This window comes from Tigriopus californicus, chromosome 5 (assembly GCF_007210705.1).
Source record: "Tigriopus californicus strain San Diego chromosome 5, Tcal_SD_v2.1, whole genome shotgun sequence".
Taxonomy (NCBI): Eukaryota; Metazoa; Arthropoda; class Copepoda; order Harpacticoida; family Harpacticidae; genus Tigriopus; species Tigriopus californicus.
Genome location: NC_081444.1, coordinates 11,077,605 through 11,093,208, shown reverse-complemented (window position 1 = coordinate 11,093,208; position 15,604 = coordinate 11,077,605). Strand labels below are relative to the sequence as shown.

General features: G+C 42.6%; 1 protein-coding gene across 1 annotated transcript; it reads right to left on the bottom strand.

Moving 5' to 3' along the window:
* Window positions 1-567: 567 nt before the first annotated feature.
* Window positions 568-3,534, bottom strand: LOC131880504 (putative inorganic phosphate cotransporter). Its single transcript, XM_059227161.1, has 3 exons — window positions 3,030-3,534; window positions 1,904-2,958; window positions 568-998 (listed from the first exon to the last, which is right to left on the bottom strand). The coding sequence occupies exons 1-3, from the start codon at window positions 3,319-3,321 to the stop codon at window positions 840-842; spliced, it is 1,506 nt and encodes a 501-aa protein (XP_059083144.1). The 5' UTR covers window positions 3,322-3,534; the 3' UTR covers window positions 568-839.
* Window positions 3,535-15,604: the final 12,070 nt, after the last annotated feature.

Genomic DNA, 15,604 nt, shown 5'->3' with positions numbered 1-15,604 from the left:
CCGATGAAAAGCAAATGCAGTTAAACGTCAAGGAGGCTCAATGAAGGGAAGTCAAATGCTCACAACTAAGAACCTTTCGTTTCTTCCTCTTTCATTTCATCATACATGGCATATTTTGATGTAAGAAAAATAAAAGCTAAAGAACACTCGCTAGGGCGAGGAGAGTTCTTGACCAATTGAAAGCGAGGTCGTTGAACCAAAGGATTGACCGTTTAGATGATGACATTATACTTGTAAAAAAGCAATGAGACATTCACGTCAACATGGACCTATGATATGATCGCTAGTAGCCTGAAAATATACGACTGCAGATACTTTCATGCTTAAGATGAATCATATCAGATTTATACGTTGTTGTTGTCAAGTTTTTATGCAATATTCCTCCCAAGAACGCTCTTCAACCCCCTGATGACAGGCCATAAAGCTCCAAAGCAAATTATGACCAACGTTAAAATCAGCATTAGAATGTCAACGCTAGGATCAGGGCTGCTAAGTGGTATTCATATGATCGAAAAGGTGAAATACCAACGGCCTTTTGGAACCCTGTTGGAAAGGATGAGGCGAGCGTTGGTGATTGTATTCAAATATTCATATGTTTAATCTTTATTGCCGTTTACGTTCTATCGTGTGGGGAGGTGGTAAAAGAAGAAAGAAGTACAATGCATTCGAACTTGAACAAGTTGGGAGTAAATATCACAGCAGGCAGAAATAACACTTCTTTTTGAGCCCTTGTGGATGGTCTTGAGTCGAAGAAAACATGATTTGATAGCTAGGGGACGAAGTTGGGACGGTGACGTTGGTGACACATTATTCTTGAACGACAATCATCATTTTCAGCATCACGAGAGAAGTTGTCTTGGGTTGTTCCAGGGCTGCTCGTTAGCACTTCCAAAAACGACGTAAATCACATCGCCAAGAATGTTGATCCCTGCGGCTAGGAAAAAGACCAGTCTCCATGAGGATAGGGTTTCATTGTGGTTGATTATGAGACCAGTCAGCTATGGAAATGAGATGGGAGAGAAAAAAATGGTTTAAAAGGGAGTCCAAGAGAGCACAACGGAACTTGCAAGTATATTTGCATACTAGAGGTGGTTTACCAAATTGGAATCAAAGAGAGGGCAACATTAAAATCTGCACATGAATACATTACGAGGCTTTTAGGAGAAAAAAAAAGCCTATGCCCATCGCGCCATTAGATCAAATCTTTCGAACACTAGGAAAAGCGGGAATGAGAATTTGGCAAGTTCAATGCTAGGCTTTCAAAAGCATCGTTTTTTATCCACCAACAACGTAAAAATTTGCATAAATTGGAAGCTTTTGTGCCCCTTGGGCAAGTGTTGTATTCAGAAGTTATTGTCCTTTCAATAAATATCAACAGAGTAGAAAGGCTGTAGCTTGAATAGGTATCCAAACCCGTGGCACAAACCTCGAAATAAATCTGAGAAACGCCACAATCGTGTCTAATTGATCTCCAATTGAGCGAATGGTGACCCATGGTGCACTTCCTCACTCTAATGAATTCATGAACGATTCATTAATCCTCATTTGACAGATTATTTTGATGGATAAGGATCTAAACTCAGCGGAATCGGGGAAAGCCCCCGGCAATCTCCACAATCGATGGAAAGAATCTAGCTCATAAATACCGTCATATCAAGGAGCAACCAACAAGGTGGCCATTTGGTTTCGATACGGTCCGAGGAATCGGAATGGAAAATATTTACCGCACCTTTTTCTTTGGACGTTGAAATACCGCCGAAAGGAAAATATTTTGAAATGTCCAAACTCATTCTCAATACTTTTGATTGACCACTAGTATTCACTACGAGTACGAGGAAGTGAAATCGAGTGCCAAAGGGCCCCTTGAATGTCACTTTGATCTTATACATAACAGAGTGCTTACCTGGGGTGCAAGAAATCCTGTAAAGTTCGAGATGGTGTTAGTGATGCCCATGATAGTTCCAGCGAAATTTGGTGCGATGTCAAGAATGTTGGATTGTTCACCAGTGTAAATGGCTCCATTTGAACCCACCGCCAAAGTCAACAATGCAATTGTCAAGATGTAGTTACAACCAGAGTACGCAGCCCCAATCAACGACAAGCCAGGGCCAACAGTCGCGATAGTGTTAAATACTTTTCTGGCCGCGGTTCGTGTTAGAATTTCCCTGCGGATCAAAATATCTGCCAAAATAGGGCAAGCAATGGAAATTAACCATGCAAAAATGTACGGAACGGCCGAAAGTAAGGCATTAGATTTGATGTCGAATCGGAGGATGTTGCTCATGTAGGTAGGTAGTTCGGTCAGAAGTACGTAGTAGCCAAAGCTTTGACACACATGAGTCACAAGAATCGCGTAGAATGGACCACTAGTTAGAAGCTCTTTCCAGGGCACAGATGGAGTTGTCGTATTTCTTTCACCAGAACCAACTGTGGGGTCCTGGTCAAGGGAGCTCAAGATGTAGATCTTTTCGTCTTCATTGATCCTGGGGTGGCCTTCCGGCGAGTCATAAACCAGAAAACACCAAAACACAAACCACAGCACGCCTACAGCCCCGAAGATGTAAAACACCGCCTCCCAACCCAGATATTCACAGACGATCCCTGTCAATGGCATGGCCAAAATTGTCCCCAACGCGGCTCCTCCGTACGAGAGACTTGTCATAATACTTCTCTCGTTGGGTGGAGCCCATTTGGATAGGAGAGCAAGCATCACCGGAAAGGTCACGCCTTCCCCTAAACCTTCAATGATCCGAACTGTGATGAGTAGAGCAAAGTTGGTCTTGGCCGCTATTGGAGTTAGGATCGTGAAAACGGAGGTCACCAGAATTCCTATGCCAAAAATCCACTTGGCACCAAAGTGCTCAGCCAAACGGCCTCCGGGATATTGAGTCACTACGTATCCGTAGAAAAATGATCCCAGAACCAAGCCTTGTTTGGCTTCATCCCAATCAAATGGGCCTAGGCATAAATAGGTTTATTAACATTTAAACTCCATCCAAGATTTGATTAATAATCTTAAGCTGACTTACCATCGGTGGGCGTGATTATGGTTGTATTTTGGATGACAGGTACTGGACAGACATCCGTGCTGTTGTCGTCATTCGTGTTATTCTGGTTAATTGCCGTTTGGTTCACCATAGAGACAATAGCCACCGAAAGGTTGACCCTCATGGCGTACACATTGGCAAAGCCCAAACACGCCATGAATACCAGCACATACCGCGCACTCGTGTACCATTTGGTCTCTTTGGAGCGGGCACTTTGATCCACCAACCGTTGGGTATCCTCCTCTTCATTGGAGGACAAAGGAGATTGATCCATATTGACCAACTTGTATAACAACACTAGAACTGTCACATTGACGAGTTCTAAAATGGGACAGATCAATCCCAGACTGTTATCATTACTGGCGTTGTGGTGTCAGCAGACCCATCAGACACAAGGAAGACGCCTCTTTGATCGTTGCAACATCACTTGCGTGTCTTCAAATCAGCAGAGGGCTGTAGGTAAATCCAGTACAACACAACAACACAACAATTTGAGTTAAATTTGAACATTCCTCGTGGTATTTTGATTTTGCGAACAATGAAGGAAACAGTCAGCTGATGTGTATCCTCTATTTACATCACACGGCCATGGGCCAATGGGCCATGTAACGGGAGTCCCAACACGTGGGCTAACTGGTGAGTGCTACCCTGTGCCAGAAGTAGGGGCCCTCTCCCAGAACCAGTCCTGTATGTGGATTGTGGAGCCTTTTTGAGAGGGCTATGTGTCCTCCTGAACGCCAACAACCAACTGCTACACTACTGCTGAAAAATGTACCGGAACGGAGGGAGTTTTCTGTAAGAAGGTGAGTGTTTTTGATATGATAAGATGAGACTGGGAATACGAATATGACGAATATTGTATTCACGAATGTGAATACAACATGAAAACACGAGCAAGCACACAACTTGGGATTCCAGACATTTAATCTGAATTCATGTGGTCGACCTAACAGAAGGCCTAGTAAATATTTAACCTTAAGTTGTGAAAGAAATAATCTTCGTCATATAGTGTAGAAAGAGAGCGTTTTCAGGGGCGTCGATTTAACTGCGACAAATCTCGTATTAAATGTGTTTACCTTTACAGTCAAAGGTTAGGCTCCCATCGAGGTATGTTGATGTTTTTAAATCGAAATGTTACTGAAGGGCGCAAAAAATAGTATTTTCTTATCAATCAGAACTGAGAAGGTATCTGTAAAACATACTAGATTCCGGCCTAAGCAACGGATTTATCCCATTTGCCTTGTATGCCATTCGTGAAAAAGTTCAAGTCGCCGAACAAGGAGACACTGTGACTGCTCGCCTCGAATCCAATATTATTATTTCCTTCATCCTCCTGAAGGGCAAGTGTTCAATCTCGTTCCACGCACGACGGAATTCTTGTGCGCTTGTATTTGCCTTTATCGAGCCTAAAATTGTTGATAGACTTGAGCCAAGTTTCCACATTCCAAAAGATATGTATGTCTCTTTTATATTTTGACAGTTTCTAGCTCCGACACACCTGCCTATTTTACTCCTATTGAAAATTATGGGGTGGGGTTGTAAAGATATTTGTCTGATTCTTATCGTCCGTCCGTCCGTACGTACGTACTACACGTAGTGGTGCCACAACCTATACATTTCCACCTCAAAATCAGGGCTCCACTACGTTGGTAGGGGTAAGTTATTTTTTTTTCAAGGGTAGGCGGAAACGGGAGGGAGAGTGTCATTGGTGGTCAAAAGAGATGTCGGTTGCCCGCTCATCACGAGCTCAACAAGAGTGCCTCCCCATGTTATCAAGGCAGCTGAATCTTGCTCAGACACATCATGTCGTTAGTTAGTTAAGCTCTCACTTAAAGTTGGGCTTAATTGGGATAGTCGGGAAGGTTTTCTGCCCAGGAAATATTTCTTTCATTCGGCGTTCTATGTACGTAGATAACAGAGCCTGGGCCTTTAAAATCTGTGGATCCATGGAAGCAATCATCTTTAAACATCATGTTGAAACAACAACTAATATGATAATTTCTTGTACTGAACTGAATGAATAATGATGTTATCAATCCTTGCATGCCATTTATCGACCTTTATATAGTTTTATCCCCTCTTAAGCGACAGCATCATGGAGGTGAGTGAAAACAGTTTGAAATGTTTCATGAATTCATAGACTGTTGTTGAACTTATCCGGGATCAAGGCATTTGAAATGCCTTGTTCAATTGTATGTAGTACTGGCGAACAGGAATATTTGAATCACCCTTAATGAATGCCTGGTGTAAACAGCCAAGCGACCCTAGTATGGCTCAAACATGAGTATATGCCTATTTAATCACAAAATGTAGGTTTTACTACGGATACAACTTGACCCAGGAAACAACATTTCAAATTTGAATTCAGGGACATAACATCAAGTCATTTCTATTGGTTATTATCAAGCGTTGATCCATGACTTTACCACATGAGAACAGGTTTTTGAACCATTTAAACCTTACCTCAGTGTCTAGTCTATTAGAACATTTCGGGGAAGCATTCATCTTTGGTGTTGGTATTGACTAGATTCAAGTTTTAAGGTTCTGACAAATCCAGTTCTAGCGAATGCCCAACCAATGAATGCTCGATCCAGATCCAAATCCACAAGGTACATACACTAAAAGCAGCGAGGTCATGGAAAGCTTCCAGGCTTGAGATCCTGCTTGTTTTACATAGATTTACATAATTGGCTTAAACTCCATTATATTACACTCAGCACAGTGTTTTCCACGTATCCGTTGGAGAGGATGAATCGGAATTTAATTTCAAAACAATGTTACACATAAATTTGGTGAGCTCTTACGCTTTCAAATGTTGGCAGCAGTTTGATTAGTTCTCAGGTCGAGCTCTACAACATCTTTTTATAACATTTCAGCTTTTACATAGAGCCTTTCTGAAGCCTGACATCAGGATGGTAAATATCTACTGAATTTTAAGCTTCACTAAATTATTAGCTTGTTCACATTCCTTGACCGGGGGTTGTGTGGCTTCAAGTTATCAACCTCTTCACTGTTAAATGTAATGTTTGCTTGTTGAATGAGCTCAATTTTCTCAGATGTAGTAATGAATGCTACAAGAAACAAAATGTGCATCTTGCGAATGGAATTGGCCAAATAGTTTTGGAAGCTTCAAGTGAGTCCAGTAAAAATTCCCATGCCTCAGGCACCCGTCCTTCCATCCATCCATCCATCCGTCCGTCCGTCCGTCTAAACTACCAGAGACAACTTGAGACTGACATATACACCCTAAATAATACTCCACCTACTAAATCAGAGTGACTTCCATACAGGTTGCACATTACGCAACCGGAAAGAAACCCCAATGAATGATATTCTGCTCAAACATTTATCTTAGAAAAAGTAGATTTTGTGAACCCACTTAAGGCGATATCTCAGGTCAAAAAAAATCAGATATAAAGCTCAATTATATTGTTTTGAGCTACCCTGCTCTTTGCAAACAAATTTTCGTTCAATGTGCTTTTATTAAAGAAAAGTTGACAAGAACATGGAAGGTCTGCACTCACCATTTCATTTCCTGTCTCTCAGTAACATTCATCGAGGTATCATCATTGTCGTCGTCGTCGTACTGTACCTAGCGTACAACGTAGTTTAGCGGTAGCTTGGGCCTCCGGCAACAAGGGATTGCCATTTCTTGGTTTTCGGCTCAGCCTGGTGAATCACCACCGTCAGATAACTTTTCAGTGTTCAATGGTTTGAAGCAGCCTAGTTGGAAGGTTCCTGGTAGGAAAACGGAACACGTGGTAGTTGATAGCCCAAGAAATCGGTGTTGAGAAGTTCCCACAAGGTCAAATACTTTCGATTGACCCCACTTGAGAGGTGTGAAACCACCGATGAAAAAGATCAAATGAGCCACTTAACCTCATGAGGTGCATTTTTGTGATTGGTTTGATGATTTTCATTTCACACATATTTTTCACCGGGCAGGCTTGGAATTATTTTGTTGGTCAGTTACATCATAAATAGTAACGGTCGTATGCAGTCTTTCGCACATCCTGGAAGATTCAAGTGGAACGTATGTACGAGTACCCACAAGATGCATTCCAAATCAAAATACATGCACTTATAGAAGCGAATAAGTGCTAATATTAACTATATATGTACTTTTCTTGACTCCTTTTATGCATTTCTTTATGCACTTTTCCGTACAAAGGCTCATCGGCACTTGAAATAAATTGGTCACCATGGTTTGCATTCTGAGTTGAAATTGATTTATTGCTCCCAAGATCACTCCACGATTGAAAACTTGTTATTAAAAATAAGCCTTCCCTGTTGTAAGTTGCACATAGTCGTTTGTACCGAGCTGCCGAGCTGCCGATTTGCGATTTAGTTGGTGAAATCTATCCTTGTCTCTTGCTTACAAAAAGCTTCTTCTCGTTTGGCAGATGGAGGTTGGCAATGGACAACAACGCCTCATGCAAACGCGTCAAGAGTGTGAATAATCTTGATTGAAAACGAAAACCATCCAATAATGGCTCCTCGTCACGTGAGAGTTCTCCGCGCTTGATCTCTTTTACCGCCGACCACTAGTTGGTCGAACGCTCATCTCTCCAAAGAAGTTCAAGGAGTTCTAGTTGGAGCCATCAAGATTCAAGAATAAAGGTCCTGAGACAGTTTTTTAAGCCCGGAGCTTGAAGCTGAATGGTGGCTCGGAACCATTGTCCGTCCAAAATGTGGGGAGTGAGCTCGTCAGAGAGGCAGCAATGCATGCCGAAATCGATTTAGCACCTCATTATATGCATTCATATCTGGCCATCCAAGTTCAAATGACAGGTCTTCAAATGGTAGACGGGCCCTTGAATGACTGTTAATTTGGGCCTAAAATGGTTTCTTGATCGATGTTTGAAAACGACCCATTTGGGTCTTTCGCATTGGCGTAATCGCAAGATCAAAGGAAACGAAGCTCCAAAATAAGGTTAGGCCAGGCAAGGATGTAATCTGGCTCACCAGAAGCCAATAATCTATCTGACCACGACTTTTTTGTTTAGGACTACCTACTGTACCTACCAGGCAGGCTTGAGATATAAGGTGTCCAAGAGGTCCAGAAACCTGCAGCACTGTTTCGCGATTCCGGAGGACAATTCCAGCATACATAGGGTACGTAGTACTCTTAACTGGCTTTGCGTGACGCACGCGAGAGCGAAACGTCTACCTTTCTTGGAAATGGTCCGAAAAGAGCTTAACATATAAAGAAGTAGAAATTACCAGAACTATTGTGTCGAAACCGTTGGTCATCTCACCGATCGCTTACGATCCCACTTTGCTTTTAAAACGCTCGAATAGAAAGTCTTTCATGTTCAGAGAGCTTCAATTCAATCGCCATTGGTTGAGGATTATCTTTGAAAAGTAGCAAAATAAGAGGGGGAATCTCTCTGGTTGGTTGGTTGGCTTGGTGGCCCGTTGGCTGGTGATTGAAAATCCCAGTGGCATCTTCTCCTTCTTCGTCATGTTAATAAGCAAATCCAATTATGATTTGAAATTGATTGGAATGTTCTTCATGCTTGGCACTTCAATGAGCCCCTGATCTACAAATTGGCCAACCCAAGTTTGCTCACGGCATCAGCCGATGATGATTGTGCCAATCGAACCAACCAACCAGCCGAACCTCCGAACCTCCTCCGACCAACGGAAAGGGTTGTTGTCTGGGATGGACATGCAATAATTTTTAGAAGCCCTTGTGTGAGTCCAACAATCATAATCACCATCATCATCGATCGGTTCTTGGTGACCTCACAGGGTGCCTCAAGATGATCAGGAGGACGAGATTTTTTGTCTTCCATTGACAATACATGTGCAAAAGCAAACTGATGATCCATTCAAAATACGTTATACTCATTGGCTAGGAGAAGTGGATCCTGCGATTGGAAGACCCATACTACGACTCATTTGTGACATTTTCCAACTTTTCCCGATTTGATTGTTTCATGCCACTAAAAGTTTTCTAGCTCAATTCTGGCCAAAACTAGTCGCTAAAGTGGCGTTTTTTCGTGTTGCAAAGTGATTTGCCCGTCGGCATTGAAGGGAAAAATGATGAGAATGAGGAGGTGGACGAGAAGGAGGAAGAAGAACAACCACCACCTCAAGAAGTTGATTGGTATCGTTTAAATGCAATTACAATCCCGCCGAGTGTCAGTTGAATTTGAAAATTGGCTACCACCTCACAACCTCACAACCTCACTCCATCCAGCAGCACTTCGAGAAACTATTGACTATTGGGCCGGATAATTTCTTTGGGACGCGGATAAAGAAGAAAGAGCATTCCTTCTGATCTTTTTCTTTAATTAAAGTACGACGGAAAGATGGAGAAGCTCTCATCAGGAGATCTTGATTGGAAGTTTCGAACCAATAACTTTGGCATTCAATGCGTTTTGAATTAGTTTTCCGAGATGTGTCACGAGACATTCCGGAGCAATCAAGACAGTTTTGTTTGAACCTGGTGAGACAGTGAGTCCTGACGCCCAAGAATCATCTGCTGTTGTCTTGTCTATGTCGTCGTCGTTGATGGTGATCACAGAACGAACATGATGATGATCACTTTGATAACTAGGTACATGACCAACTCTACCTATGTGTACCTATGTACAGTAGTAGCTGACTCAGAAGCTACCTGTTGAACGACATCAGGCCCAATAACATGGTTTTGCTTTTGCTTATGCTTTTTCAGTTTTATGACTCACTGAAAAAAATAATATCCTTCCTCTGTTCCAACCACACGGGGCGTTGTTTGGCCAATGCTGTGAATGCACAACGGCATTGATTTGTTAGCAAGGAGATGATGCCCAAAAGAGGTGGAGGAATGCAATTTCAAAACACTGATTTTGTTGTCGCTTGTAATGGAGATGAGACGCCGAGATCATTGCGCTAATGACGGGGCCAAACGAGTTTCATTATTTACCCAACTGCATTACATTTATTGGCTCATTCCACTTTCGAGAAAGGAATCCGGCCCCGTATTCGCAAAGAAAAGGCTCGACGGTAGCAATTCCGTAAGGGTATCATCATTTCCTTTTCTCTTTCGTCCCAAACGTCTACTGTAGTAACTGCTCGCTGTTCGGGGTTATTACTCAAGTCTCTTGATATTGGAGACACCTATCTAGTTTTCGTGTCTGAGGTGACACCAGAGGCTATGCTTGATCATCATCTTCAGTAACAAGGCCATCTGAACATGAGACCTTCAATTGCCTGCGGCTCAATTCGTATGGGTAGGTACTTTGGGCTACACTAAATCGACCCGACTGTACATGAGTATTAGGCGAAGTTGAACCGCAGTGATCTGCGCAATCACAATCGTTTGGTGGTTGAGCCATCTCTCCAGATTGGAGGGAAAGCAATCAATTCCCACACCCAAATCAAAAACATGGGTAATCATACGGAAAATGAGCATATCACTGGCACAATACACACCCAAACAATTAATGATTCAGCCTTGCAACGTAATCTGCGAACACCCTGAACTCATCTCAAAACCGAGCGAGCAACAAATCGAACACGAAATCTGAGAACCAACGATGTTTCATCCGAGTTCGAGAGCACAAAAAGGTAACGAAACTCTCGGATTTCGGATCCCTTTTGACAAGTTGCACATTTCAATTTTCCACTTGGACAGATTGTCCGCTTCGTCAAGGTCCCTTGCTATTGGGACACTGAACCCGGATCATTTACTCCCAAGGCTCATTTTGTTGTACGATACACATAATACAGTACAACTGATCCCCAATTCTCTGTCTCAAGTTCGAGTTCGATTTAGGTAGCACCTGCTGGCTCACATCAATCAAGGAATCATGATAACTTGTTGATGATAAGGATGTTATGAAAAAACATTGACAGTGCCAATTAAACTCTTAAGTGAGGCATACCAAGACGGCAACTGACTCGCTCACTCGCTTGTTTACAATATGGCGATTATTAAAAACACCGCGGTTTGGCCAATGTAACAAGTTCAGCTGTGGGTCTGACATGTGTTTCCGATATCTTGGCAGTTTTTGCCCATTAACTCACCATCCGGCAAATGAATCAGACATGTAGAACGTCGCACAATGGAGTTGAACCACTCTTGAAGTAGGTATGCTTTCAAATCAAAGGGCCATCATTCCATCGATTCAATTGAAAGGAGAAAATCGGTCGCTCACAGAATAATAACAATTCTCATCAAAAGGTGAACGACGTCAGCTCCTCTTTATCGGGATATCTGAGCTCAAAAGCACCTCATAAATTTCAAACCCTCTCCCACATCCAATTAAGAATATTTCCATTGCTGTTGGCATTCCTAATTTAAGAAATTGGCTTGAGTTGTTCTGAGGGAACCGTGTTGTGCTGGCTTGAATCAGATCCATCTCAAGGAGCTGGCCGAGTTCCTCCTTTCAAGCCAGACAAGATCCAGTCAGGGTGATGAGTTTGGTGGATGCGCGGGGAATGGGTGTGTGGGCCACAAAGAGCGATAGAAAAGCTACTAAGATCTCGTCTCAAGATTATGGTTTTATGAGGCTACACCATCAAGAAGACGCTCGATCCATCTTGGAAAAGCCTCCTTTTAGTTTAACTCCTTCCAACATGATGGGCCAAATAGTGGTGGCTGCAAGGAAGAAGCCAGATAGAGGTGAGCGTTCTCGTTCTTTCAAAAGTCCCGGGTCGCTGGGCTTATTGAGAGACAGACCCAATAGAGAATTGCTCTGGTGGAAACCATCTGTGGTTAGGCCATTTATAAGAATAATGTCCCGAATGAGCTCCTCTTCACTGAGACCCCTTGCCATACTGGCCAAGAAGGCTCGATTGGGAGGAGCAACAAGATATCGCAAAAAATGGCCTCTCTTGAAACATGATCGGGGCAAGCTCCCTTGTTAAGAAGTGCTCTCCATTACCTTTCTTGAGCGAAATCCAATGTGCAACTGAAGCGGTTCGGTAATAAATGAGGCTTGTAAAATTCTTGTCTTGATTAAGGTAACAGTTCGCAAAATGCAATAGCTCCAGCTGATGGCGTAAGTATCCGGATGAACCACGGTGAGTCCAAGCAGCAGGATATTGATGGTATTGATCTAACTCAGTATTGGTCGATCCCCCTGCTCTGACCTGAAGAGGCATTACTTGTGAGGAACAACTCATCGGAGACAGATTGAGTGCTGTCCAAATCTTCTGATTTTCTATCTCTCCTGCACTCTTTCCGCTTGGACCGTGGGCGCTGCGTGATTAATTAATCCTTCAATGAGGGTACATTCCTTGGAAATAATTGGACTGCACTGAAGAGCTTCTTCTTGGTCCAGGGTCCCTCGATCGCCTATCTTCAATATTTTTTTCATTTCAGGTACTGCTTTACTACCAAGAGTCTAGGGGTCTTGTACGGTCGATGACCGTTACCCTGATCTTGGGGGGGATCCCTGCGGCGGCTTTACATTACAAATATTGGAAGTTAAATGGAAAAATTACTCAAAGGGTGAAAAATGGGGGCGTTATTTTCACTCGCTAATCCCTCCACCCCAACAGGTCGTTGTTGACAAATTTTTGAAACTGGATTGTCTGTACGACTACGCTGTTCTGTGACCGCTGAGAACTTCAATATGGAAAAAATGGAGGATGAGATAAGATGATCCATCTGGTCATTGAGCGCATAATTAGTTTGTGAATTCCAATTCCGATTGGCCTTTGTCGGACTTTGGTGTATTCTCCTCCAGATTCAGTTTTACGTGTTCTCTTCAGCTTTCATTTAATGGCTTAAATAACTAGATGTGAGGTGAGGCGGTTCAATTTTTTTTTGCCAATATCAGATGAAATCTTTTGTTTGCACAGTCAAGGTAGCCAACCCTGACCAAAATGCCCGAAATGGACAGAGATGCTGTCCGCCAGTTTCAAAACTTGGACAAGAAATGAGAATTCCATGGGCCAATAAAACCGTGATTAATCGAAATGAGTTCCAACACACCCAAGAAACGTCGACTTCTTAGGGTGAATCCATCGTCTCGTCTAACTCACAACTGACCCCCCAAGAGGTCTTTAAACCCCCCTTTTTTGGTCCCGAAAGCCAATTCAATTTGGATACAAAAAGTGGACTTGGCCGGGTTGGGTTTAATTGCTTGAACAATTCAGATAGGATGAACTATGTTATGAATGTGATTAAGTTTAATGAGTTGGAACTGGTTTTCTTCCATTCTGTCAGCGAAAAAGAGCCAGCCAGACTGGAGGATTACGTTGATAAATAAAACAATGACCACCCCGAGTTTGTTGAAGTCTTCACGTGAAATTAGAAAATGTGTTTGCTGTAATTTCTCACCCGTTCGTCTCGTCCGTTCGCTTCTAACCCAAAACCTCGTTGCGACTCGTTGAACGTACGAGCGTACGTACGAGTATACTGGGTGTTCTCGGGTCAAACAACCGAGCAAGCACTATTTCTGTCTGTGTTGAAAACAACGAGTGGGGAGAGAGAAAAGAGTTGAGATTGTGAATTTAGATAGGCAACAACTTAAATTGTGTTCGAGATGCACCTCACGCGGTTCAAGCAAAGCCCTCCTTGTCTTCTGAAACTGCTCTATAACTTTGCCTCAAGGGGGTATCTGCGTGGATCTACTCTGTTCTGACTTGGACTCGTATGTACTAGGCAGTGCATCAAATGGTTGGACAAGGTTGGGTGTTTCTAGATTTTTAACTTCGTTTCACGTCGGACCACGAAGACTTGTAATAATGATGCCTCAAATGAGTTTTACATGCGTATGATTATCAACATGTTCTAATTTATGGCCGTTTTTATGGCCTCGGAATGCGAAGTGATGGCCGGCCTCCGATGCAAAAAGTGTTGGTGTTGTTCTTTTTAATAAGGAGGTGGAGACCCTCTTAGAACACAGTCAGACTCTTCCTATTAGAACTCCGTTCGCATGGAACAAGTGTTGTTATTGTTGTTGTTGTTGTTGTTTGTGGTGGTGGTGAAGTAGTAGTAGTAGGGGGAGGAGGAGGAGGAGGAGGAGTGATAAAGGGAAATCAGGGAACAAACGACCTCACTGCAAGTCCTCGAATAGTTTCAAGTGGGTTGGCAAGAGGATCATGATCTCTTTGGCTCACTTTCCAACGACGCAATTTCCTTCCCTGTAAGTAGGGAGAACAATGGCCCGTAAGAATTAATATCTCTGTACGTACTGACGGCGACGGACTCAGGGGTTGGTGGAGGGAGTTAATTTGTTTCTCCAAATAAAGAATCTCGACTTTAAGGGCCCATAAAATCAATCCTTTTTGGTCAGCGTTCTGCACAGTCATATCACCAATCAAACCCTAGGCAAAAGAGAGAAAAAAAGATAAGACTAAGAAAGGGTTACAAGACCAGACTAGCTATTTTCAATTTCCTTTAGGCGATCAATTCCTCCAGGGTCGTGATTTTTTCCTCTTCTTATCCGATGATGCTTGGCTATGGTTTCCTTTTTCAACGGAGCTACTGAAGTCAAGATCGTCTTGGAGGCTCGAACTGAACGAACGAACTGAACGGAACGAACGAACGGAGAGTGAGTAGAGACGAATGGATTTCCTCGTGTTGTCATTGGAGATGAGTTTACGAAATGTCTGCTGCACCAAGTGTTCAAATAGCTCAATGAATATGAATATGCAAATCCGCCATCCTTGACGGATGCCTCATATGAGTTGGTAGTCAATTCATTTATCAATTTGCACGAGCAGAAGCGGTCACAGTGGCCCTCCTTTCGTCAGATTTCGAATCGAGTTTTAAGGAAAGATACTCTTCAGCAAAACCACACGTTTTGCTTTCCAAGGTGAGCCCAATTTCGAATGCGCTGAACACTTTGACCTTCATCATCCGATGGGTGGTGAGCCCGTTTCTGAAGTTTGGTTTGGTCATTTAAGGCCTTAAGAACTTCATGAATGATAAACAATGCCTTAGTATGCACCTCATAATGTTTGCTCCTTAGCCAGAGCGTTTTTACTTAACCACTCGCTCACTTACTGACTCACTGGCCAACCATCAGTGGGTCTGTTGTGTGTGTGCGTGCGTGAGTTTAGGTGCCTTCGTATCATCGCCATTCGTTCTTGTCAAAGTTAGAGTCATTTAATAGTACATTAGACATGATATTTTTGCTTTAGTTGGATTTCTGATTTGTTCTGTAAAAGATCAGTCTAACACTTCGGAATTTAATTTCGATGATTCATCATCATATCATTGACAAGTGGAATTGCTCGTAGATTAGTTTTCTCCGGCTTCCATTTAGGAAGGATGGACATATTTTGGTTTTGATTTGATGGTTCCTTCCACGGAAATGGATATGTGTGGGGAGATTTTGAATCATCTTATACGTATTGGAGAACTAGGACAATGACCCATTGAATGGAAAATAAGATTATTGCCGAATGCAACAACACATGTGAACCATGAGCATCCCTGTGTATTGTTATACAAATTTTTGTTTTTGCGGCGGATCTAGATTTGTTTAGGCAACAAATTTGAATGGTACTGATTGGCTTATAATCCATGGTTTTCTTTTAGGTAATTGATTTTATTGGAGTGCTCTTTGAATGCCCTTGTACGATATAGGAAAATTCTTGGTTTTTCATTT